Source organism: Hippoglossus hippoglossus, chromosome 7 (assembly GCF_009819705.1).
Source record: "Hippoglossus hippoglossus isolate fHipHip1 chromosome 7, fHipHip1.pri, whole genome shotgun sequence".
Lineage (NCBI taxonomy): Eukaryota > Metazoa > Chordata > Actinopteri > Pleuronectiformes > Pleuronectidae > Hippoglossus > Hippoglossus hippoglossus.
The window spans coordinates 5,181,654-5,208,339 of NC_047157.1; the positions used below are offsets into that span (position 1 = coordinate 5,181,654).

Consider the following 26,686-nt stretch of genomic DNA (forward strand, 5'->3'; position numbering starts at 1 on the left):
TAAGCCTGTTGGATGGCTGAAGGTGGTTTGTAATTTTCCACCATTAGAAACACCGTAATTTCAAGAAGTGCGATTTAAAGAAAACAGGTGGTGTGTTACCCTCCAGACTGTCCTGGTATCGCTGGTTAAAGTTCTCATAGGAATCCCAGCGAACTAGTGGGTCAGCAGTGTTGTAGTCGACTGTGACAGCCGGGTCGTTCTTCTGGTACTCACGTCCTGAGGAAAAACAAATTTCATTTTCATTCATCTGCACTTGTTTTGGGCCAAGCAGAGCACTTACATCACTTTGGCTCTTACTCCTACTAAATACAAACAGTGGAACAGAATGAAGGAGGATTTGAAGTCTAGTGAACCAACCTTTGATCTTCTCAGGTCCAGAGGAGAAGACAAACTCGACTGTTGCATCTGATGGGAAACGCTCATCTGGGGACAGGGAAAGAAAAACTGATAAATAAATATGTGTACCTTTGTTTTCTAACATAAAATGTATGTAATATAAAAAGCTTAGAATTCTCTCTGCATTACAGCCGACAAATATAAATGTAATCTCCACACAAGACCCGGATTTATAAAAACATACCAGTGATGTGGGGAACCCCTGATGGAATAAAACTGTTTCTCTTTCTGCTCCAATATATCCAATACACTAATACCTTCCACAGATGTGTTTCCAGTCGCATGAAGCCACAATGGTGTGTTTATGTGCGTTAACAACACTTCATTTCGTGGACTGACGACCACATTCTCAGCTACACACTGGTTCTGTCATTTCAGAGAAAGTGAAACTGGGGAAGGAAATGAGGTAATGAGCATATTCATTATGGACTTAAGGAACACACCAGGGCTCACTAGGCCTGCTTTACTCTCTCAGAGGGATAGTTACAGACTCCAGAATACAGTACAAGTCATTTTCACTATACTCGCCTCCAGAGAGCTGTTATTATGTCCAGGATGGGGATTGTGCTGCTATTATTTAGGGATTTATTCAACCGCGGTATTATGGGCCCAAACCAGAGTGAATACGTTCCCACAATGCCAATATAAAGAGCTGCTGTTACATCCAATGGTTCTGTGTGGTGATTATCCCACCACAATTAACAACCTTATCGTGAATGACCATTTAAAAGTTACAAAAAATAAGCAATATCCACTTTAGGGAGCAATAAACACTAATTTGTTCTAGTACACTGAAAGAAGACGATGTATGTAAAAAGCAATCAACCTGGTTTTCCTCTCACAAATAAATAGTTGAACTTATAAGGTATGAAAAGCAGCTTCAACACACACACTGTGGCTAAAGCCTTACTTGGTATGGTATGACTGCTAGCTTATGGTGGATGACTATATGTCTCCTCAGGACTTGGTGATAAGGTAACGTTATGTTTAAGCATTTACCACAGTGATAGAGCTATCAAAGCACCCATGGGGCAAGATGAGTTTCCATTTTTATATATATTATATATATTTTTATACAGAGGACAAGCGGTGAATAATAATAATAACAATAATAATAATCGTCAATAAATAAGCTGTTTATGCAGCACTTAATGTTACAAAGTACTTTACAAAGAAGAAACTATGAGACTAAAGCAATGGAAGCCGAACAAAGAAAATTACAATAAAAAAGATAGAATTATATAAATGAATAAATAAGATTAGTCAGTGTAAATAAGAGGCAATGTTGATCATTTGAAAAGCTTTCAAAAAGAATATTGTGTGTAAAATGTTTTTAGAGATTTAAAAGAAGCTAGAGAATTGCTGTGTCTAAGTTCAATGGGGAGTGTATCCCATAATGTGGAGGCTTTGATAGCAAAGGCTCAGTCAACCTGGGAGTAACCAGCAGAGCTCCTTCAGCGGATGGTAGCGGACGAGAGGGCACGTAGCCGGTCAATAAATCTGAAAGATATTTGGGTGCGATTAGGACATTTAAGTCTTTGAAAGTGAGTGATAGAAATCAAAATGAAATGTAAGAGTGAGCCAGTGCAGGGAGCCAAGCACAGCAGTGATGTGGTCATGTCCTGTTTGTTCCAGTGGTAAGATGTGCAGCAGCATTTGTATTAACTGAAGACGATGGAGGGAGCTCTGACCGATATGTTAGACGCTGTCTTTTCTCATGAATGTTCTAAATATTGTTATTTTGTTGATGTGCTCTGTTTCACGCGGCATCTGTTCCACTTCTGTCCGTCCTGGCAGAGGGATCCTCACATGGGACTCTCTCTGAGGTTTCTACAGGGTTTTTTCCTGCCTTTTTTTGGTGTTTGCTTACTCTAGTCAAAGGTTAAGGGCAGAGGATGTTGCACCTTATTCAGTCCTATGAGGCACACTGTGATTTGTGAATATAGGCTGTACAAATAAAATTTGATTGATTGACCAAAAAACTAATGGAATTAGTGGGACTGGATGAACTCAGACTTGTGATTGTTGAATTTAAGGAAATACAGGATTTTATATATATGTAAGTCCAAATCTGTTTCTTGTCTCCACTAGTTTCCGAGAAAACGATCTGGCTTTTTATCTGCTAAATGCTTCACTGTGTTCACTTGCTAATTGCTACAGTTGTCTGTCTGTTGTTGACAGCTGGCTGCTATATACAGTACAACCCCAATTAGACTTGAGGTGTGAACAAAAACAGCCGAACCAAAACAATGAAGTGAAAGATGCTCCAAAGCTCTGTGGGGCGGAGAATAACTGTATGTACGGATCATGTACACAAATTGTTAGATTACCCTTAAGAGGACATGTTTATAAAAAGTAGTGCAATACAGACTATGTACAGGATTTAAAAATGTGTGGCTTGCTTTGCCTTCTTTAAATAAAAAAAACCCCACCATCAACCTCTGTCCCACAGCCTCGCCGCCTATCTCCTGTATTTCTAAACCTCTGATCAGCTTTTTTCTACAACCTAAACAAACGTACCGACACAAGCTCCGTCCAGCTCCCCTTTGCCAAACCACAGCTGGGATCCGTGGATGGTGCACGTGTGGAACTGCAGCCTGAACACCGTGTCTCTGTCTGCGCTCTGGGCTCGCCTGTGGTAGCATTTGACCTGCAGAGGGCGGCAGAGATGGGAGAAGAGAGGCGCGGATCAAAATGCGTGTGGGATAATGAGGGGTTGGGAAAGTAAATTGAGGGCTTTCAGTTCCAAAATGAGGTTCGCCTACAGCTTAGAAATGACAGAGTGCACTAAACAAGACAAATTATGATTCCTTGTTAACACGTGAAAAAACGTAAGTTCCAGATCAGAATTTAGATTTCAGAGGTTAAGAAGATTCCCCAAACCTTTGCCCTGAATATAGAGACACTTTGTAAAGTATTAAGTTATTAAGGCATTATTAGGACCCCCATCCATGTCAGGGGTCCTGTTTGTCATTTCCTTCCCACTTGACTCACCATGATGTCACCCTTCAGCAGAAGTGCTGGTTCGATGGTCACACACAGCCGCCTGCCTCCGGTGCCTTGAAGGTCACTGCCGGCGACACATAGCACACAAACAAGTCTGTTAGAAAACTCAAAACATACAAGGAATGCAGGCAGACTGCTGCGCCTTGAAAAATCGATTAGTTGATTTGTTTGCATGATGTCACAGACAACTGGGATGATGCAAATACGAACTGGGACCATGTCATTTGTGTAAATGATCCTTTTTTCACTTGACAATGTCTGTATCTGTATCCACTTGGAAGGGCCTTGGGGTAAACAATAAAAGCTGGAAGATATGAGTTAAAAGCTGGATTGAAGAAGAAAGACGTCCTTTGTGTCATTTTATTCAATCCCATCTATTTAATTACTCTGTGACGAAGATGAAACCTCAGCTCATGAAAGAAAAACAATCCTTTGCTAATCTCTAATGTCAGTTGGCCATATGACAGCGAGAGAGACTCACTATATCCCTGAAGTGTAGACCAACTGCATGGCCTGGTAGATCTTCAAGAAGGGGAAGTAACCTGCGGAGAGAGAGAGAGAGAGAGAGAGAGAGAGAGGGAGACGAGGCAGAAATTAAGACATGGCGAGGAATGTGGAGGAATGTGCTGACTGCCACCGCCTCCTCCTGGACCTGATCATCTGATTAAAGATAAACAGGCAAGGATGTGTAGGAGGAGGAGGGGGTGAACGTGGCCGACTATGAGAGCGGCAGTGAGCAACGCTGGTTGGGTTCAGGAGGGAAGCCCGTCACAGCACCATGCCAAGACAAACATCACATCGCGTACACATTTTATCTGCATCCAGGCAGATCAGAGAGGAGAACAGAGGCTCGAGGGACATCTCACTTCCCCTCACTGGGACTGAAACTGACTTGACCTCTTCCCCAGCGTCCTTGTGCTTTATCGTTGCAGATCCAGGATCGCTGCCGCATTGTGGATCATGGTGGCATCCGATCGTAGATTATGATTACAACTAGATTATGCCTACTCACATATACTATCATTATTGGCAAAAGCTCTATCATTACAATTGTCACTGATCCTCCCTTCGTTTCTGTCAGAATTTTTCTTTTGTATAAATACTTTAAACATTCATACACTTTTCAATTTCTGTGAGACACTTTCTTTTCTCATGAATGTTGTAAATACTGTTATTTTGTTGATGTGCTCTGTTACACACAACATCTATTGCACTGCTGTCCGCCCTGGGAGAGGGATCCCTCACATGTGGCGCTCTCTGAGGTTTAAGGCCCTGCAAAAAAGGTCTTTTTTGTAGTTTTGTAGTTTTTCCTCACTCTTGTTGAGGGTTAAGGGCAGAGGATGTCACACTTTGTTAAGTCCTATGATGGCCCAGGCCAGGCTGTATTTGCAGATGACACATTAACATGATGCACACGAGCCAAATACTGACAGCGCTTCTTTATTTATTACTATTTGCATCTGAATGTGCCGATATTTTGCAAGGTATCCTAAAAAATAATCAATGTTATGAGTACAAACGTCTGTCTCTCTGTTTGTAAGTGGAACACACATCTCATGAACCGTTCATTCTATTGACATCTTATCGACTTCTAATAAAGCAAATTCTGTTTCATTTTATGACAAACATTGACTGTAAAATCTTCACTGCAGATAAACCAGGCAGGATAAACACAAAGTTTATATCGTAGAACTGTTTGAGGAGGACTCACTAACGACAAGGAATAATTCTGAAGTAGTAATCCAGAGCTTTAACACAGGACAAGAGAATCAGAACATTACAAACGGACCCTGCGCCAGTCTAATATAAGTTCTACAAATAATATAGTAAACAAAATGTTCACATGACACAAGACCAGAGTCTAAAGCTTGAAATGGCAAATCAAAAGAAAATTTGTGCTTTAATGTTCCTTACACTTATAGATGTTGTGACACAAATGAACTACTTTTAAATAGATTTTCTTTAAAAAAAAGTTATATTTGTATTTATACAGCACTTTTCTAGTCTTGATGACCACTTTAAGTGCTTTACAGTTTTGCCATTCACCCCTACTCTATCACAGGTCAATCACACAATAGCAGCACATTGTTTAACCTCAGTCACAACAGATGTGACAACAATCTTCATAGTAGGCTTGAGGAGTGAGGGTGCATCTACCTACAATATATTAGGACCAGAAAGGCTACTTATAGAAATATGTGTTTTGAATTATGGTGAAGACTAACACACACATACACACCTCCTTCACCCTGGAAGTTTGGGAGTGATGGAATGAGAACTTGGTGGAGGAAGAGAGGGCTGCTGTTCATCTTGATCGCCCCGGACAGAAGGCCCCCGAAGTAATAGATATACCTGAAAGAAAAAGAGGAGGGTGGGTGAGAGAGATCCTCATGATATAAAACATGTGACATAAAAATGGGGAGTTCAGAATAAGTCCAGGTAAATGTTTGTGTCAGATGTAAGAAAATTCCCTGTGGGTGTACCTGATTTATCATGTTCACAAGAACATGAAGTCCCCATGACCTTAACCTTTCAGTTCCTAATCAGTACTTATTTGAGTCCAAATAAACGTTTGTACCAAATTTTAAGAAATTCTCTACAACTGCCCTGGAGATCTTGTGTTCACAAGAACAATAACATTAAAATCATAGGATGATAATAAATGTTAGTCCACCAACATTAGACAGTGTGGGCCCACTTTGAACTTAACTTCACTATATTTATCATTTTAACATTGCATGTATTATTCTCTTCTTATTCTACTCTCCAACAATCACATAGCTTCTTTATTTTTTGTTCCATTTGTCGTTTTCACAGCAGATCTTTTATAGTAGGAAAAGAACAACCTGAAATTTAAGCAACTAAATGGAATTCAGCCATCATTCTTTTTTATTATTTACATCTGTCACTTTCCAAAGTGTTTTCAAATGTAAAAAAAAGCATAAAGCTGAGGTTAAAGATAAATCAAATCCAGCAGTTGTACATAGCTACACACTGTTTTGTCCTTCTTAAAAAAGATACAAGGGAGATGTGCAACATCTGCTGTGATGTGGGATGCCCTCAACCACCCCCACCCTGCACCCCCTCCCCTCTACTTCCCTTCCTCTACCTGTTTTGGGACGGCTGGAGGGAAGAGGACACCTTATCTTCACAGAACTTCCTCATGGCGAGAGTACTGAGAGCCTGGTCCGCCCTGCACATAAACACACACAAACACACACACACACACACACACAGAAGCCTTCAGCCAACAATTTCCATCATGGGACTTGCACCAGACTCTCTAGATGCCAGAAAGTACATGGAGAGGATACAGCTGGCACTGGCCACAGGATAAACCAGTTTCCACTGTTCCTGTGCAAAAATCCACAGGCCTTAATTTATCAAAGGATTTATCAACAAAAGTCTGAATGGAAATCATTGTGCAACATGCACAGCACTTGAATTTGAACACATCAGCCACTGGATACTGTGTAGCAAGCTTTTTATTTGCACATTTAGCCATCCAGTACATTTTTGCATAGTCAGTTTAATCATTTTTAATGTGTTCCATGAGTGTATAAGACGAAAATGTTAAACTGTGGCTTTGGACGTCTCAGACACACAGACTCACCCTGCAGAGATCTTGCTGTAGTGCATGTAGGCTGCAATGATCACGCCCGTTTTCCCTTTGTTGCCCTGTAGGACGGAGAGGGAACATCAGGGCAAAAATCACAACATGCTGCTTACATCCTCAGACACTGTGGTTTGCATTGAGAAAGCGGATTTTCACAGAGTGTAGACCTGACAGTTTAGACTGTTTTGACTGAAGTGTTGATTTTTCTTTTACAGAAGAAAAATATGTCTAAACTGTCTCTGTCCACACAAGCATTTTGACTCCGCATCATTTTGAATCCCTGTTTATACCAACATGCCTAAAAAATATCACATGGCCACTCACGTATGGGCATGTGTGTACCAGTGTGCAGATTGCTGGAATAACAGCTCGTCTCCTACACATGTAATCAGTTGTATCATTGTAAAATGCAGAATTTAACTTCACAACAGCTGTTAGCAAAGACAACAGGATCAGCAAAGCTTGTAATTGATTATCCATGTTGCGTCCTACACTGGTAGCCGAGGCTATTGCCGGTTGTTTTCTTCTGGAATGAGTTCAACCAGCAAACCAGTGAAAGGCTACATTGAGACTGGAAAGATCCAATCGGCAAGGGGCTGTGAGTGTCTACATCATCGTCTCCGTTTCTGCTCGTCCAGAATAAAATGCAGCCCTGTTTTAGTGGCTCTAAACCCTGAAGTAGTGTGGACACCAGGCCACGCCTAAATCCATCTATAGCTGAGTTCATGCATATTCAAATGAAAATGTAGCAGCGTGGATGTAGCCCAAACAAAGAGAAGGCAAGGAAGAGACGAGAGGAAGGGACATAGAAATGATGTGGACAAGCTTGAGTTTGAGCTCAAATTAAAAAGCTCCCTGTGGAGTTTTTTTCACATCGGGTGCTCCTTCGTTTCTGACACATTCCAAAGACCTGCTTTCCTCAAATTCCTAATGCGACCCCTCCAGATACCAGACTGCACCTTCACACTGAGCACAAATTAAAGCTTGTTTGGCTCAGCCTGTCTCTCAATGAAATATTCTACACTGACAAAAACTTGTTTATTCCAATCCCCTGGCGTGATCTGCAGCAGCGAAAAAAATTGAAGCAGGAATGTTCTGGAGAGTCAGCAGACCGCAGAAGTGGTCTGGTTTTAGTATTTAAACATTTTCTGACCAAAACCAATAAATAAAACATCCAGACAAGCCGTGGGAGCTCGGTCACCCTCAGAGGTGCTGGTTGGCAGTGGTGGAAAAGTTTCGATTTGCCAGCGCTTTCATATGATGATGATGACATAAATGAAATAGTAAATGATGCTCAGCAGTGTGGAAGTCAGATGCTGTGTTGACAGAGTTTGATCTCAGTGGTATGGTTACGTGTCTGGCTAAGGTCCAAACAGCTGATTGGATTACAGGAGACACTCGACATCAACTCTTCTACACTCTGCTTTTTGTCAAGTCATGTTTAAACTGCAATGTCCTAATTTCACTCATTGCATTTTACAACAGAAAGAGTGAATGGAAAAATCAAGGCTGCATGGAAAAGATGGTGGAAGAATTTGAACATATTATGCAATATTTAGTTTTCCTCCGAAGTAGCAACCACAGCATGCAACATTAACCAACAAGCATGAAGTGTGAAGCTGTTTAGTTCTGTTATATTGCTCCAAACTATTTAACAAGATGTTTCAGCTATATGACAGTGTCAGATTACAACTGAGTACTGAAGTATGATTTTGATGTATTTGTACTTGAAACATTACATTTAAAACATGACTGATGTATAAAAATGACCCCTGGGACTAACTACCCCAAACTATAGGTACTTCAAATTAAAATGCCCTATGTCACTAAGTAAGTTCTTGACATAACAAGCGTTCTCTTTAATCCTTTTCACCCACAATTTGAACTGCCTCCATCGGGAGCATTTTAAACAGCCACGAGCCACCAAACATTTCTTCAACAAATCTTTTGTCTAAAGAGCAATTAAACTGTTGAATCATTGAGTACAGGATACTGTAATTTATGTAATTTTTGTAATGGGTTGGTTGAACTGATCTCTGAGCTCCCAAGATTAACTGTTTTTCTATTTGTGATCTATGTTGTTTGTTTTTCTGTGAGCCAAAGACAAGTTTTTATAATATGGACAATAAAGTTTAACCTACCTTAGCCATAACCCAACAATGTAATGATTTTGATGAATAAAATTACTTTTAACTTTGCAGAAAATACTTCTGTACCTTTACTTTGTAAATTTTTTGAAAGCAGTACTTAGTATTTTATCAGTCTGACATTGCTACATTTGCTTAAGTAGGACTTCTGAATATGTCCAACACTGGAAAGCAAACAGCCAAATTGGTTGTCAGCAGTAAACATGGTCTCACAATCACAATGTTAGTGAGTAACATGTTTGTTTGACATAAATTGGATATTACATTTCTACACTGATCTTTATTTTTACATATTAACAATGTACATGGTTCTTAATACTAATATAGCTGCTATTTGTAACACCATTAAAATGAAATGTGCAGCCCAATTTTAAATCAACATATGCTGCTACCTCATTACATCACTTAACCCATGACTACTTTGTAATCTGCCCATGCAGTTCAAAGCCTGGGAATCAGTGGAACCTCCGTCTGAAAAAACCTGCTGGCCCCCTGAACTCTGACCTTGCAGTGCAGGACCACCACGTGCTGGGGGTCAGAGGTCAGCCACGTCTCCATGGCCTTGCATATGGCACAGATCTTATCCAGCGGTGGGGCGTGGAGGTCAGGCCAGCCAAAGTCATGAACCTGGTGGAGGGTGGAGACAGAGCAAAGGATCATATGAGTCGAAGAGATTAAATTGAAGTTTGAGAAATTCATTCTCAACATCGAGTTACAAGAATTACAAGGAGGAAATTTCTACCTTTGGATTTATTTTGGTGATATCGTGGCGCCTCTCGGAGAGATTCAGGAGCTGAAACCGAAAAGATGTTTATCACTGCAGTCACTTATCATTTTAGTTATTTTATTATGGGTGTGATATAAAAAAACAACAAACTGGTCATTTGTGGGTTGCTAAGTCTATTTTGTGGCTTCTTGATGCCAAATGTTAAAACATATTGTCTCTGTCGTCTTTTGTGCAACAAACATCGTCAGCTAAATTAAACTCAATACTCAAAAGACGAAGATAAAATCACTGCTGCAACAAACACCACGGACCATGAAAGCTACTGTAATTACTGTCAGCTCTCACAGTGTGATGCATTTCTGTTCCCTCACCAGGAATTTGTCTTGATGTTTGGACTTGAGCATGGCAGCCACCTCCTTCAGGTTCAGCCGGTATCGCTGCTCCTCCAGCTTTGGGGGGAAGAAGACGGAGATGATCCTCTCGGTGATGTAGGTCAGGTCAAAGTCGTAGTGGCGCTCCATCACTCTCTCCATCACACGGTCCACACTGAAGCTCCTGGAGAAACAGCAAAAGAGGAACAGATTAAAAAAAGGGAGAGAGGAAGAAGAGGGAGCAAGGTTCAGGTGGTCATGCAGAGAGACACAGAGGGAAAGGTGGACACGGGTCAAAATGTGAGCGTTAATTCAGATTCTTTGTGGCAGCTCAACATGATCGTGCTCCCTCGTACGCTACGGTGAAACTCATGGCTGGATGGCAGCATCCAGCCATGAGTTTCACCGTAGCGTACGAGGGAGCACGAGAAAGGAGGAAAGAATAAGAGAGAAACTGGAGAAACTGTGTGTGACATGCAGGTCAGATCAAAAGCCACCTTGCTCCATCACATAAACCCTCTGGAAAGAATGACGGAGAGGTGAACCTTTGTCTGAGGAACAAGTGCAAGAAGGCAGAAACAAAGAGTACAGCGCAGTGTAGGAACAAAAAGCCTTTTTTTTTTTAATGAAATATTTTTTTGTAGAAAGTCATTCAGTAACACAAACTTCTGTGGGAGAAAAGACTCAGATGACCTTTACCTTGGCAGGGTGTTCCTCTGTTTGGTATAGGTCAGAGACTTGGTGGACCCCTGTGGAATTAAACAGAAACAATTAGAAGTGATTCAAACTTTGGTTGCCCCATGATGGTGACATCAGTCATTTGACCAGATGGTCAAACTGACAAAGCACCTTTGTGGTTCCCCTCGACCAAATTCTTTCCTTTATTGCCCATATGGAAACCGAACATTTAAAAGGTTTAAACCCCCACTCATGCATGTATACATAGAGTGTTTCGCCTTAGAGCTGTCACATTTTATTCGAGATTTGAGGTGGGGAGGGGGTTCTTATTCCAATTGCAATGACCTGTTAATATTCCGTCTAGAAGCGCATCAGACCGTCTCAAGTAGTTTGACCTATTGCGTGCCCATCATTCATCAAGTCAGTAAAGTTATGTTGTTGTTTTACAAAAAATGGAGGTCGAGCCTTCCTAAGGGGACAAGTACTGTGTGGAAGTATTTTGGGTTCTACACAGCAAAGTAAGGAACATCTGTTTGTCAACTCAGCAATTGATTATTTTCAAAGAATAGTGTGTAATTTCAAATTCATTCAAACTTGAATTTTGGAAAAAGGGACAGCCCTGTCTGCCATCTTCATCCAGACGGAAATATCTCAAAAAGTATTTGTTGGGACTACCAACAAGACATTCTTAGTCTCAAGAAGATGAACCCTAGTTTTTATTTAATTTTTAATCTAGTGCCATTACCAGATTCAAATATTTCATTTGCGTTGAGTGATGATAGAAACCAGGAAAAATAAAGATGTGACCATCCTCGTTCATCACGTTTGACTTATTCATGCTCTTCAGTGCATCAACCCTTTCCATTTAGGATCCAATGATAATGCTTTGTCTGCCCCATTAAACTATGGTAGATTTGCAATTTAATTTGCTGAGCAGAATTAAGTTTCCAATGGGAGGATTCATTTTGATTTAAAGGACTTCATGTAATGAGCATCACAGTCGTCAGAAGTCACATTATTATTTTCACAGAGACAAGTGTCTGGCATTGCTCTGACTTTGGTTTGTTTAGCATGTGCTAAATCAAATTCAGAGAAGCCACAAATGTTTTCCCCTGACCCATGTCTAGAGGTTTCCAGGAGAGAGAGCATGAAGCTGGGGACACGGAAGGGAAATAAAGAGAAAAAGGGAAGATGCTGAGGAGGAGGACGAGGAGAGAGGAGGATGGAGGTGAAAGTGTGCTCACCAGGTGTTGGGTGTGTCGAGGAGGCGCAGTCCCTCTACGCTGCTGGATGCGAGGAAGGAGCGGGAACAGGATAAAGGAGAGGAGGGCGTGGAGAGAGGGATGGTGAGAGGAAGTGGGGCAAAGGGAGTAGGTTGAAAGGAGGTGAGAGAGGGGATGAGGGAGAGAGAGAGGGGAGGAGTGGATACAGAGGAAGGAAAGGAGAGTTAATTAAACAAACAGACTCTGTAATGGATAAACATTACTACTTCCTACAGCAACATCAACAATATTTTTTCCTCTGGACTGGAATGCCGCAGTGCTCCAGGATTGAACTGAGCTCAAACTGGGCTGAGGGCTCGGCTTCCCAAAAGGAATTCAACGAGAGGAAACATACCGTGGTTTTCACAGAGTGTAGACCTGACAGTTTAGACTGTTTTGACTGAAGTGTTGATTTTTCTTTTACAGTGAGACAGGTTACGTCCATTCTACTGTGATTTAGTTTGAAAACTAAACTGTCTCTGTCCACACAAGCATTTTGGCCTCGTAACTATGGATAGACAGAGTGGGAAAACTAGGCTTCTATACAGAGCGCTCTTGAGGAAAAGAGAAGTGGGTGAATGAAGGGAACTTACCAGATCGTTGGGAGGCACTGGGATGCATGCAGAGGTCACCTAGAACACACAAAGACAGCCACATGTGAATACAAGACATCCTTTTTGCTTCAGGACAGAGGGAAGGGAAACAGCTTAGAGGCGATTAAGATCAAATGCTTCTTCAGACAGTAAGACATGGAGAGATGGACTCACAGGGTTCCCACATCAATGTCTTACTTTCAAGACCCCATTCCCTCATGGCTTGGTTTGAGACATGGATTAATATGTCTATATTAAATGTCTGAAATAGGGTTTCAGGTTTGCAGAAGCTCAAGATATTTTCATGTTTTATGCTACAACAGAAAATATATCAGTAAATACCCATCCCTTTTTTAGTGGCCAAGTGAGACGAAGAAGGTTGTCGAGAACAACTATCCTCTACTCACTAGTCCACTTGTACAGCCTGGTTGTGCAGACGGGGGCAGTGCACCAATCAACAAACAAGTTGGAAGTGATTGGAATGACGTTGACGGTGGTGTTTGTTATATCCTAGCAATGGTGTTTTTGTTCTGGTAATTGCATTTTGGCTTCAAAAATCATTAATGTAATTCAGTTGTGAATGCCAGTAGAAAAATTGCATTGGCTTTTTGTCGAAAGAACCAGGACCACGCTAACTTCCCGGGTTGGCCGTCAAAAAGTTTGTGCCATGGATAAAAACATTGCCGAGCAAATAATGAGACTTTAGCCTTTTATCTGAGTCTGTCAACAACTGGTAGAATGTCAGCCTATGTCAGAACAAGATTCACCAATATCAGACAGTTGTTGACGCCAGACAGGGGCAGGAATTTACACTGAGTGGACTTTTAACCATCAAATGATGATGAATTGAGGACAAACAGTGTCTGTACAACTACTTAGATACATAACTGCCAAGTAAACACAGGAACAGCCAATGTCCAAGAGCATGTAAGAAAATGAAAAGTATGTACAAATGTGAAGCCAAATACACAGCCCCACAGCTGGAGGAGCACTGAGACAGAAACACAGAGTGACACATCCGATTCCCATGTCTGTTATGGGCCTACAGGTCTGTGAACTGTGACCAAAGGAAGCAGGAGCTGAGCAGCAGCCCTAATGAAGGGGGCTGAAGGCCATAGTCATGCTTACGCAATACACGCAACACATGGACACACACACACACACACACACACACACACACACACACACACACACACACACACACACACACACACACACACACACACACACACACACACACACACACACACACACACACACACACACACAAAGGCAGTGTTCCCGCTAGACGGCCCTTTTTGGACTGTTTATTTGGATAAAGGAAAAGGGCAAGGACTTGTGTATACCGCATTGTGCACAAAACGGAAGTTACACAGGCCCTGAACCTGGGGGGGTGTGTCACCACCACAGTGTGTATGTGTTGTACCGTTAGTGTTAATCTCTATTTCCTGCCTTCTTTCTTAAGCATGAAGCTCAGTGATGCTTGTACGTCAGACGTCAACAGGAAGGCAGAGGAACAGATAATGAGCTAAATCGAGACTGGCCGTGTTTTGACAAAAGTTGCTGGAAACAGGTCCAGGTTGTACACCGGCTATCAGATGACAAACTGGACAATGTTTCTGTATGACTCACTCTGAGAGTCTCTGTTTATTTCCATCTCTGTAGGGAAATGGATCAAAAATCTTATCCTGTGTTGTGGTTGCTTTTCATTTGCAGCCTGAACCCAATCCATGAGCAGATAGGAGTGGGCTGGGCCAGGCTCTAATTTCTCTTAATTCCCTACGGCTCTAGTAGGTCAACTTCATTTCATGTGTCTACTTTTTTTTCTTGAATCAGGGCATGTGAAACAATGCACTGTGTAAGAACGGCACTTCTTAAAGTCCCTGTTTGACATTGGCATTAACGAAGGCGTAGAGATTCTCAGATGGCCTCTGAAGGGAGATTGCAGAGACTATAGGACGAGATGAGACATTCTGCAGAAAACTCTGCGACCAGTTTGTCAGGGCAGAGATGAGGGCACAAGCCCAAAGTGGTGTTCCTGGAGGAAACAAGCCGTGCCAAAACTGTTCTGTTTGGGATTTTCTTTGGCTTTTTCTGGCCGTGTTGTTTTTTTTGTTTTTTTCAGCGGTGACACTTGAGAAGACTGTAAAAAGGAAAGATGTCGCGTTGACGTCATTGAGGCCATCAAGCATAAATGCAGCTTTAATGAAGACAGATCATTGCTCCGCAGAGATCAAGTAGGGCAAGGAAGGACATAGTTACTGGTGACTGTCAAGTCTGTATGTTTCAGATCCCTTTCATTTTCAGAAATATGTTTGTATTCTTGACATATACACTAATAAAAGTCAGGATTTAGTTTAACAGGCAAAACTGCATGAGAACTTTAGTTCACAAGGCTATGTTGCCACTTCATTCTTGTTTTTTGAAGCTTGACGTGCACAATGACAGATTGTGCACGTCACAATAAACTCATTATGAAATCTGGTGCTATTGCTGGAAAATATAACAATTTAACAAGCTTCAACAAAGACAAATCCAAACCTGGTGGAATCATCCACTCAGCCAGTCCTGGAAATAACCCATGTTGTTTCAAATGTCCTTGCTACAAGTTTTGACTGTGCACCCATTTCTGCACACAGCCTGAATCAGACTTTACCTGGGTTGACGCTCTCACACCGGTCATTCATTTTTCTAATCTTTCCCTCTTTTCCTTCCTCCATCTTTCCCTCTTCCCGAGCGGCCAGTGAAGGGGCCTGCTGAGGGCAGAACAAACACACCACACCAGATTCCATCTCCTCAGGCCAACACTTACGCACAAACTTCCTGCTAATAGACCTCCACCCATCTATGCTGCACTCTTTTTCTCGTCTTGCCCCCGCTTCGTCTCCCTCCATTTTCACCCCTGTTCTCTTCCTTCTTATGTGCTTTTGCTATACGGCTGTTTTGTATTTTCTGCTTCTGTCTTCTCATTTCATCCCTCTCTTTGTTTATCCTCTCACCCTGCTTCCCCCGATCCCAATGTTTCCTTATCTTCCTTTCAGTTTCTTCTCTAATGTGTTTCTAAAAACACCCTTCCTGTTTGTCTTCCCCTCACCTCTCCTACTTCCAACCTATCGTTTTACTGAAATCTTTTCATTCTCTGCACTCTTCCGTTTAAACCTCCACTGGTATTCTTACCTTGTAAAGAGTCTTAAACCCGATAGGTCACAGGTTTGATCCTGAGTGTCCATCAGTAACCAAATATCCTTGAAAAAGACAAAGACTCTTATTGCCTGTTCTTACTTGCTCTGGATACAAGTGCTGCAGGCTGCATGTCTAAACTGATCTAAAAATAAAACAAACACTGAAGTAGCTCATAGCAAGAATTCAAAGTGACTAACATGATCCTAACCACAAATATTACTGCTGTTTTTACCCTTCTTTTTCACTCTCAGTAAAACCCTGCCCCTCCCTTCCCCTGCCTCCTCTCAGGTGGGTCCAGCTGGCGACACACAGAGAGCCCTGACCCCCTGTAACCCTCTCCCTCTCCCGGCCCTCTCCCCTCCATCCCCGCCTGCCGGCCCCTGTCCTCTCCCCTCTCTGTCTTGTTTTTCTGCAGCAGCCCTGGCTCCTCCAGCTCTTTGCGGACTCTCTGAGCCATCAAAGCAGAAGAAGACGGCTAATGGATATTGCACGGTTCTCTCCTCTTAACCCATTGCATATGAGCTGTAGGCTCTGGGAGGAATCACTGTGGGGGGGAGGTAGCAGCCTTGGTATGTTCGTTACGGAGAAAGCATGAGGGCGAGTTTTGTGAGAGCCTGTGACAGTGTGCGTGACAATGATTCAGTATTTGACAGATTATTATGCTATTGATAATATTTGATCCAATGTTTTTTTCTAATGGCAAAATCCCGTTAATGTTGACAATAGAGACGACTTATAAACTGATATAAAATCATCCATCCTTACAAAGTTAAGGTCAACAATTATCAGCTTCAAAGACATGGCTATTCTTTTCAGTGAAAAGCTTGATTTATGCTGAATGCGTTCACAAAGATCATGTGGGAAATGTCATGCTGTAGACATGTTGGCTTGTCGTGAGGAGGAACTGCAAAATGGTAAAAGTTTTCTTGTCATGATTCCGGGATAAAGCCCACACACAGGCGGTGTGTAAAAGACAAACCTCATCATGGATTGATGTGTGGCGACATTAAGTCTTTTAGTTTTTATATATTCACCACCACTGGCACATCCCAGTAACTACTATCACTTTTTATTTGAAATTCTAACCACCAGACTGTAATGATCTGTTCAAAGTCCAAATTCTCACTGTATACGTGCAAGAGGTCATACTCCCACTACAGTGGGTTTCATACACTACACTTGACACTGCAATTCTAAAATACAATGACCCATTCCTAACCACATGTTCCCTGTTCTGTACTTATTCAAATATATTTCCTATGCGAAGCTTAACCATGAAACATACATTGGTATTTTTCATGAAATGAAAAACACTTTCAAAATTTTAATCCTGTGTCTCTGTGTTAATTCATTTATCTGTTCCTGCCAAATATTTGCAAAAAAATAAATAAATCAACACCATAATATTTTTACATCAAAATGTTTTTCTCTTCTAGAAGAGTTTCAAATGTTTATTGACTCAACCAGCACTCAGGGTGTTTACCCATTTTGGATCCAATGAAAATGCCCTGCTGGCTTCAGATCTTGGAACATACGTGGCCTCATTTCCAAAACGATTTCATCATGTCATCATCTCCCTCTGCTTCATCCCTGTCACTTTCATCTGTTAAATACACAGGCCAAGGTGAAGGTGGTGACAGAGAGCAGGCTGTCGTCCTGACTTTCCATGTTGAGCTGCTTGTTACTGTCAAATCTGGGGCAGGAGCATTGAGCACACTGAGCGCTTTTGGGTGCTGTAAACCTCGGTTGATATCAGCCACAATTCTGCCATTTTTTATAGATCTGATACTTCTCTGACATCTGTTTCATCCGAAACTTTAAATATACTTTTTTCCTTTTATTCAGCTGTGAATGGTATCTTAAAATGTATTTTTGTGATGGCTGATGTAGCTTTTTCCCCAAACAGGAAACTAGTCACCACTGATAAAACGTTAGCATGGCCTGTCCATCGAATGACTCATGTCAAATGACGCACTTTATGTTCCCTTCCCAAATTCTGAACAGAGAAAAGAGAGAAAGGAGGGCTACAAAGCGATGGGTCATTTTTCCTATGTAACAAAGATGTGTTGTATTGAGAAAGATCAACCGTGCAGCAAGAATTGGATTCACTGAGAGTGTAGAGTACTGAGACGTGATAGTTACTACTTCAGTGAGCAAAGCCAATTGTCCGAGATCCTGATCAAACTGTATCTGCTTCGTGATTACTGGACTACTGCAGCATTTCCTTTGATAGTTAGCCTCAGGCTTAATAGTCCCCCATTCCTTCTGCTCTCCCTGGAGAGCCAATCAGAGAGCGGTGATGAAAGCCGCAACGAATCAGAAATGAAAGCCGACGCTGGCTGCGAACTTGTGTGCTTTCATCGTCGGCACCAAACAAGACAAGAAAGCAGGGGGCCTCGCAGTGAACAGAGCACGATGACATCTTAGTGTAATAAGGCCAAATACCGAAGAACCTACCGACAACTGACTCGTCAAAGTAATACACACATTAACCTACAACAATAAGACCAAGCGAGTTCACCAGCAACTGCAGCAGTGATTTGACCATGTTGAAACGAGAGTTACTTCAGCAGCTCTAAAGCAGGGCTTCTGATTTATCCTCAACGACCCTCGAGGCAAAGACGCTCACGCTTGTGATGAGTTTGAGAAATATGGAATATCTTTACGCCTTACACCTGTTTTCTGTCCATAGCTCAAATTCCTTAAAGATGAACGTCAAAAGTAATGTACTGTATATAAAAGACTGTCTGAGCCAATTGCAGCCCATTCTAAAAGCAGCGAGTGAAGTAATGGGTGCTATTATCACACTACTGACACTAACATTGGGGGCTGTCAATCACATTTAGTAATTTTATTCAGTTACATAGGCTCTGCATCTGCCTGCCGACCTTATGGTTGCACTGTGGGTATAAAATACTGCCTTAGCTAAACATGCTGTGATTCAAAGCTGCTTCAAGGGGTTAAAGGAACAATTTGCTTCTCACAAGTTAAATAGGTAGAAATCCCACTTTCTTTCATGCTGTCATGCTGGAATGTCACCCAAAGAGAAATGGTTTTAATGTTGATTGCCATGTGGGTTATCTGCAGGCTTTGGGAGGATTTCTGAGATAGCTACCTCTGTGCAGCTTATCATGCTCTTTAGTGTCTCTGTTTTTTAAGGTCTTGCAAAACATCCACAGTAATGGCGTTCTGACAGTGTGCCATCTCTTGCGAAACAAATGAACTCTCACAACAACTTCATGTTGAGATGTTTAGACTTTACTTTTTATGGAGGTCTGGCAGTCAAATTGCAGATGGTCTTTCTTCTGCACAGACCTGCAGGACTCATTTTATGGCTGTTCTGAGAGTTACCTGGCTTAGTCGTATAACTATCCTTCAAATGTGCCCCACATGTCTGATGCCTCTTAATCATGACAAGGTGGACTTCATGAGAAAACCAGAGAGCACCCAGCCTACCTCAAGGGGACTTCAAGACCATAACTAAGCAAAAAAAACACCTATGGGTGAAATATGTCTATCCCCTAGACTTAGGAGTCCCCTTCACACTTCTAGTGTGAGCCTAGCTAACAAAGCGATTATCTGTTTTCTTTTTTTGTGTGTGTGTGAAATTGTTCTCACTGTTCAGCATGTTTTCCTCTTTGTCTCTCGTTCCCACACTTTCTTTTGACCCCGCGGGGAAAGAAAAGGGTCTCTTGTCTCTGGCTGTCTCGTTTTTGCTCCAAACAGCTGAGAGGGAGGCCGAAGATATCCCAGGTCACATGGGTCCCCGTGGTGGAGCTTTAATGACCCGGGTGGGAAGCAAATCCCTGTTATGGAGCTGGGTGTCAACAGTTGCCACTACAAGATATTCCCATAAAGTTATGCAGATGCAAAACACAAACAGGAATACACACATACAGCTCACACAAAGGTTTTCTCAGGTGCACGCTGAGAGCCGAAACACCGTCCACCACCGCGCTGTTCCCATCCACCCATCGTCACCCTCTTCCCAAGCCAAACAAAAGCTGATTGCTTGAATCCGGACAAAAATAAACATGGGTATGAATAAACAAAGCAGGAAGACATGGGCTGGGATGAGATGGGGAGAGATCAACAATGGAAAAAAATCTCCTGTGGACCAACAAACACAGTCCTTCTCTCCCCGTCTGCCTTCTGCGGCTGAACTGCATCTCTGTCTGTCACTCATGACAAGATAAGCACGGAGTGACACAATTCCCAAAAGCACTATATCACCTCCTTTTTCTATATTTAAATCCTAAATCCTTCAGCCTAATCAGTGTTTATCATATTCACAACAAACGCATTCATTCTTCAGACAGGCGTTGTGCATTGTCAACAGTTTGCCTTAGGGCCCACACGCCACATATCACAAACAACACGACGCTGTGGTTTAAGACTGTATTTATTTTTTTCCTGTTTATCATCTGGATGAGGCCCCAGGATGTGAATACAAGGAGCTGACGGGACACAAGATGAAAAAGATGAAAAGACAAGAGGACGGGAATAACCCATTAGTCACAGGCACACATGTGGTGGAGATGTTCTACTTAGTAAGATCAATATCAATAGTTAAAGGGAGTTTAAGTGTTGATCAGTTGACACAGACTTTGTGATTTGTGCCTCCAGGATTTCTTCATGTTTTACCCGACTCTAGCTTCAAATTATTTTTTGGTGGGTTTTTCATAATGTCAAATGCCCCTAATTTAAACGTCTGTATAAACAGTGAAGGGTGGAGAGTGGATATCAGTAAAATGTGTGACTCATGTCCTGCACCATCCAGTGTGGGCGTCAAGATTTAACATTGCTCTTTCGGCTAAATTAAAGACAGACCAAAACACACAAACACAGACACACTAGGGTCACCAGGATATGACAACTAACTCCAGGAGACTTACTCATAACCTTAACCATAAATACTACTTGCCTAACCCATACTGCTAACCTTAACCCAAACTTAACCATTAACCTAACCTTTAAACCCTCATACTAACCTTGAAATGTATACATTTATAATATTAGGGGAATTGCTTTTAGTCTGCATGATGTGACTGCGTACACAGATTTAGGTCCCCACAACATGAGTAATACCTGCCCTCTCACACACACACACACAAACTCAAAACACACCAGCCTATCTCAGCAATTAGCAGAGCTGTCAGTGATAAACAATTTTATTCAGAGGAGACAGTCACGGTCGCGGTGATGTTAAAACGATACAGTCGGACCCTGTTAAACTGAATGACCCAATGACTGCATGAGTTTTTGGTGAAGTGCTGGGCCTGCAGGGGGAAACCAGAGGTCTGGGCTCAAGGCCACAAGGCTCTAACCACGGATTATTCACTGCTGATGTCACTGAGAGCCTCGCAAACGATTAGGAGGTTTGCCTACAGTAAACTGTCCCAATGAATGTTTTCTTTTTTTTGTGCTTTTTGTGCTTTTGAAAAATCTAAGCTGTGGCTGACATGTTTTTACAGCAATGAGTGATTCTCCTGCAGTAACATCAGTGCAACCAGCAGGAGGTTTCCATGTGACAGGAAGTGTGTTGGGTGAGGGGGATGTTGGGGTCAGCTGTGATGTTGTGGCGCCATTACTCCATCATTCCATCTCCACTTAACTTCCCATGGTCTCTCCTGCAGGCTCTGCATACAGGGTCAGTTTAGCAAAGTTTAAAAAAGTGCAAAACAACAATACAGAACTGCAGCAAATTAAATGACTGCCACTAATAAGGATGTTAGCCAGACAAATATCAAATATACTGTATGTTATAAGAACTTTGAGGAAAAGGGCCCCAGTAAACACCAGGGTCTTTCATCTAAAATCTTTACTAAAAATACAGAGGATCTGAGCAGCAGGACTCAAACCACAACTGTCCCGATGAGAGGCTTTCATGTTAACAGAAACATGAGGCGGGTTGTGTTGCTCCACCTCTCATCCCTGCATCCTCCCCCACTTCCACACTGTCTATCTGTACTTGATTGTACATCCTCTTCTCGTAAAGGGGAGCAGACAGAGCAAACAGTCCACAGCCTGGTCTCATGTAAAGATGTACTCTGACATGACAAGCAAATAAGAGGCCTGACAAGGATGAGAGACAGCGAGGAAGCCTGACGCGTGGAGGGGAAGCAGGGATTTCTAATTACTGTAAAAAACAGCTCTGCACTGCAGGCGCACAAAATCTGTAGGATGGCTTTACCAGACCTGGAGAGTGTTTAGTGTTTTTAGTCGCCTCATCAGTCAGTCAGATATGTGAAGCATTAGTCAACCAGTGAGAAGCTGGTAAACAGCTCTGCAAAAAAGAGACACTGCAGACAACTCTGACGGCTGCGATCACACTCAGGTCATACACTGGGAACCAGCTCTGGAAGCTCAGGTTCATTTGGAAACCTTATGATCTTGCTACATCCATGTAGTTGTCAAACCAGTGTTTATGGATTTGGACAAAATTCAATTTACAGAATTGATGATAATTGTTCTGGGATGTGAAGGAGCTCCTGTCACTGTGAATCCCACATTAACGTAGGATTGGAGTGTTGGTTGGTCTAATATCAAACACTGTCATATGTGATTTACATGCAGTTTTCCATTATTATGATAAATCTTAATATGAAAGTTATGCCAGTGTCCCTCTTTCTGTACAGTATGTTCAGGTACAGCGTGTCTGCCAGTCGCGTCATTCAGTCAACCAGCCTGTGGGATTTCGTATCAGTGGGGTTCCACTGTGATACTTGTGTATGAGCTGTACAGTCAGTGGAACAGTCACAGAGTTTTCCCTCCTGACCAGCGGGAATTCTTCTTCTTGCCTAATGAGGCAGTCAGACTGATTGACTCGTCACGGGCTGCATTTCACTCATTTTAATCCTTCCTCCCCCAACTGTTGCTGTCTTTCACTCTCCCTATCTCTGTGTCTCCCCCCCAACATTCCCTCCATCTATTCGCCCTGGGCCTTAGTCCCCACCCCCCTGATTCCCTGTGGACTAAATATTCCATTTGGGATCAAAGATAACGAGCAACTGTTCTCTGAGAGAAGAACATGTTTAAGTGTGTGTGCGTGTGTGTGTGTGTGTGCGTGTGTGTGTGTGTGTGTGTGTGTGTGTGTGTGTGTGTGTGTGTGTGTGTGTGTGTGTGTGTGTGTGTGTGTGTGTGTGTGTGTGTGTGTGTTAATAGAATTGAGATGGGCCAGCTGGAGGCTGTTGACCTTGTGGGCAAAGAGTTGGGAACAGAACGGCCAAAATGGTCTTTGATGGTCTCAATTCCCATGCTTCCATCAGTACACTTAAATGAGGTACACTAAACTCTGTAAATGATATGTATGTGAACTTGGCAGAAATGATGATCGCAACAACTGACCGCCAAAATATCTCCCACCTGCTTTGCTCACTTGACTTAACCATGAACTTTTGACCCTCTTGTTTGTGTGTCCTGTTTCCATGTAAATCATAGTGTAATCACCAACTCCAGCAGCAGCACACATGTGAAGGGCGAGCATGAATGGAGTTGAGGGAAGTCGAATTGGGTTAGATTTAGGCTTGCTTTATTGTAGTGTCTGTCGGTCTGCAGCTAGACTCCCCTCGTCATTGTTGCCGCCCCCATGTCCTCCTTCCTTAGTCACCATTTTAACAAGTTTGAAAATTTGTAGGTGGCTCCTCCTCTTCTGCTTCGTAGCCAATATAGCGACCACTGATGATGAGAAGTGGCAAACTTTTGACCACACTGCATGATTCACAATCGTGTGCACTCACAATAATATGTGTAAGCCTAAAGAAGTTCACAAATTGTGACACAGCAATTCTTTCTGGGAAGGCAGTTTAATAAGTGTGGGGTTGTTTTCCAGGGAACTACAGCAGAAGCACAGCATCGGGCGGGTGGTGATGTAAGCTCGGTGAGAACAGGATGGTTTACAGATGATAGAGGGCAGACCTCCAGATGTGTATGTTGGCACATAAATATGCTCATGGAGGAGGGTAGAGGTGGATGATTCAGACACAAGGTTTAAGATAATAACTGCCAAATGTGGATCAAGGGCAAGTGAGGGAACACTTTAAACTAATAGCACTGTTAACACAGGTAACTAAGCTTGTTTAGCACAAACAAGGTCATATATACAGTATAAATAAAGAGGAAGGCAAAGTGAATTGATGAGGCAAGCAGACAGCTGCATCTAAATGGACCATATCTCTACATAACTAAATAAGTCTGCATTTTAGGATTCACAGTATTAGAGATTGATGCCATATGAGGGTAGATAACAGCTGGGGCAGACACAGCAGCCAGACCCCTACGCCCTGCCTTATCCGACCTCTCCCTTCCTGGGCAGCAGCGATGGATATCACTGTTTAACTACCAGTCAACAGCAGCACATCACACAGTTACAGTAAAGCTGCACATGCACTGAACTCTGCAGTTCCTCTGTCTTTTCTCCGGAGAAGGTGCATATGTTAACGCCAATGTCCGAGTGAGAAGCTCCGCAGTCTTTGCGGACTTTCGCCGCGTGACCCCCTAGTATAAAGTCCGTAGAAATCCAGGAGAATCCGATGTGTGAACACATGCGTGTGGATTCACAGCGAGCGAGTGTGGGGGATTGATGCGACAGACACAATAATGCAATACATGTTTAGGATTTCTGTATAATATTTGGGTGTTTTCCAATGACCTCGCTAGCGACATTGCTGGTATTTCCTTCCTTTTACCATAAAAAACATCACTGCAAATTAAGGGATAGACTAACATTTCTCCTCTTTTTGTCTGTTAAACACAGAATTAAATAATTCAGTTGCTTAAATTGCTTATTTCCACTCTCATATCTGTGCACTGAAATGGCGCTATAGCTAGCAGCTGGTTAGCTTACAGTAGCATACCTTAAAAAGTGGACACAAGGTGAAAGCTAGCCCAGGTATTTCCAAAGGTAGCAAATACTGAGTCTGTCAGTCTGACACCTCTAAATCGTAAGTTATATCTTATATAGCTGCGTTCCTTTTGTTTCAGTCTTATGCTAAATTAAGTTAACCAACTGACCCTAACATTTATTGGCATACAGATATGAGAGTGATATTGATCTTTGCATCTATCATCATGAAACTTTCACCCCATTCAGACATGGTATAACCATCTGACCTGAGTGATCCAATCACAAGTGGTCAGCACAAAGTACATATGCCACGCAAATGTGTCCTGAAAGTCCTAAGACCCGATCTCTCAGATCCCATTCAGAGGTGTCCACATTATTTTAACTGTGTGAAGCAGATGCATCCCGGGCCACATATGAAGGACCACCTACTCAGCTGAAGACCTCTAACCCCCTACAGTTTCACAATGAAACAAATGTCTCAGTGTCCATATGTTGATTGATACTTTTCTTAAATTATAAAATCTTCCTGGCTGCATTCATTCATTCATTCATTCAGCCCCTCCTCACTTGCTCGTTCTTTCTCACACGTACACACACAAACACACAAACACACCTTCATCTGTAAATTCAGACTGAGTAAAAAAGGGAGATCTGATCGCAAGGGGTCACAAGAGAAACATTCAGGAGTCATTTTAGGGTGTGAACATATGTACTTAATGAGATCGGATCTCTCAGGACGGATGGTCTGAATAGGGCCATAGAGAAGCCAGTACCTAATTGTACACGGGGAAACAGCACATCAAATACGTTGTACAAGGAACAACAAATCCATGCAGAAATAAACCAACACCATGCAGGATAAAAGACAAGCCACATCACAAGTTCTTCTGAAAAGCCTGATTCTACTCTTCTATTGCGTGTACTATTTTCAAAGCCACACTTTCGTCTCTGAACTCATCCTCTGGGCTCTCCTCACCTCAGATAAAAGACAACAGGACGGAGGGATGCAAGAGGAACGAGTCTTGTCTTCGCCACATGCCTTTGCCCTTGGCTTTCGCTCCTTCGCCCAGCTGACTGCCAAGGCTCCCTGCCTCAGCCTCTACCCTGTCTTCGTCCCTCTGGCCATGGTTGGCATTCCCCCCCTCTGCATCCCTCTGTCTATTCATCATACCATCCCTCAATCAATGACTCTTTCACAGAGGCAGCAGTGTGGGGTTGGAGCAAGGCTTACGGCTCTTTCCGAGGAATGCAACTGAGCAGCCTTTATATTAGCAGAGATCTTTAGACTTCTGCCTTTACACAGCCACTGCCCCAGACCTCAGTGACATGACAATATGTCAAACAGCTCAGAAAAGATTTCTGTTCCCTTTTCAGTTCAATCAATATTTTCAAATAAGGGGCGGCCCTCTCCTAGTGTCCCATCTCTGGAAGTTTAGTGGGTCGACATTAAGACTTAATCTTGAATTAGTGGGGTCATGGCGGTTTAATGTGCTCTAGAGCAGGATACACTCACATTATTGACTTCTAATGTTCATTACTGCAGTAATCAAAGTTATTGATGTAACAAGGTTTATATTACCACCAAATAACCACAAAAACTTCTGAAAAAATACAAATCAAGACAAGACTGTTTAATGACAGTTGTATCCAATATGACTGCATATATTAACTATTACAGATTCAATCCTTTTATGTAAGTGTCATTACACTGTTGCTTATATGTTTTATTTATCTAGCTCTTCTTGATAAAACTGTAAAGCTCTCGTTCCTATAGTTACTACTTCTGCGGTCTATTTGAGGTACCTTGCTTTAGCAGAATTAACTGCTCACTGTTTCATTTATCACATTTATCACTTTAGAGT

The 26,686-nt window shown here is 42.3% G+C and overlaps 1 protein-coding gene across 6 annotated transcripts in view; it reads right to left on the minus strand.

The window, feature by feature from the left end:
* tns2a (tensin 2a) overlaps window positions 1–26,686 on the minus strand; it is a 53,750-nt gene that overhangs the window by 7,615 nt on the left and 19,449 nt on the right. For 4 of the 6 annotated variants that reach the window (XR_004614557.1, XM_034591826.1, XM_034591822.1 and 1 more), the window contains exons 4-17: window positions 12,797–12,835; window positions 12,186–12,227; window positions 10,963–11,012; window positions 10,264–10,447; window positions 9,908–9,958; window positions 9,670–9,792; window positions 7,016–7,080; window positions 6,512–6,595; window positions 5,642–5,754; window positions 3,884–3,944; window positions 3,391–3,466; window positions 2,917–3,046; window positions 358–423; window positions 100–216 (exon numbers count right to left, since the gene is read on the minus strand). Coding sequence is in view for 5 of the 6 variants with exons in the window: in XM_034591826.1 (XP_034447717.1) it covers window positions 100–216; window positions 358–423; window positions 2,917–3,046; window positions 3,391–3,466; window positions 3,884–3,944; window positions 5,642–5,754; window positions 6,512–6,595; window positions 7,016–7,080; window positions 9,670–9,792; window positions 9,908–9,958; window positions 10,264–10,447; window positions 10,963–11,012; window positions 12,186–12,227; window positions 12,797–12,835 (1,201 nt within the window). In the remaining variant the exon portion in view is untranslated. The remainder of the gene's footprint in view (window positions 1–99; window positions 217–357; window positions 424–2,916; window positions 3,047–3,390; window positions 3,467–3,883; window positions 3,945–5,641; window positions 5,755–6,511; window positions 6,596–7,015; window positions 7,081–9,669; window positions 9,793–9,907; window positions 9,959–10,263; window positions 10,448–10,962; window positions 11,013–12,185; window positions 12,228–12,796; window positions 12,836–26,686) is intronic. The other 2 variants (XM_034591821.1, XM_034591823.1) reach the window with 2 other exon arrangements.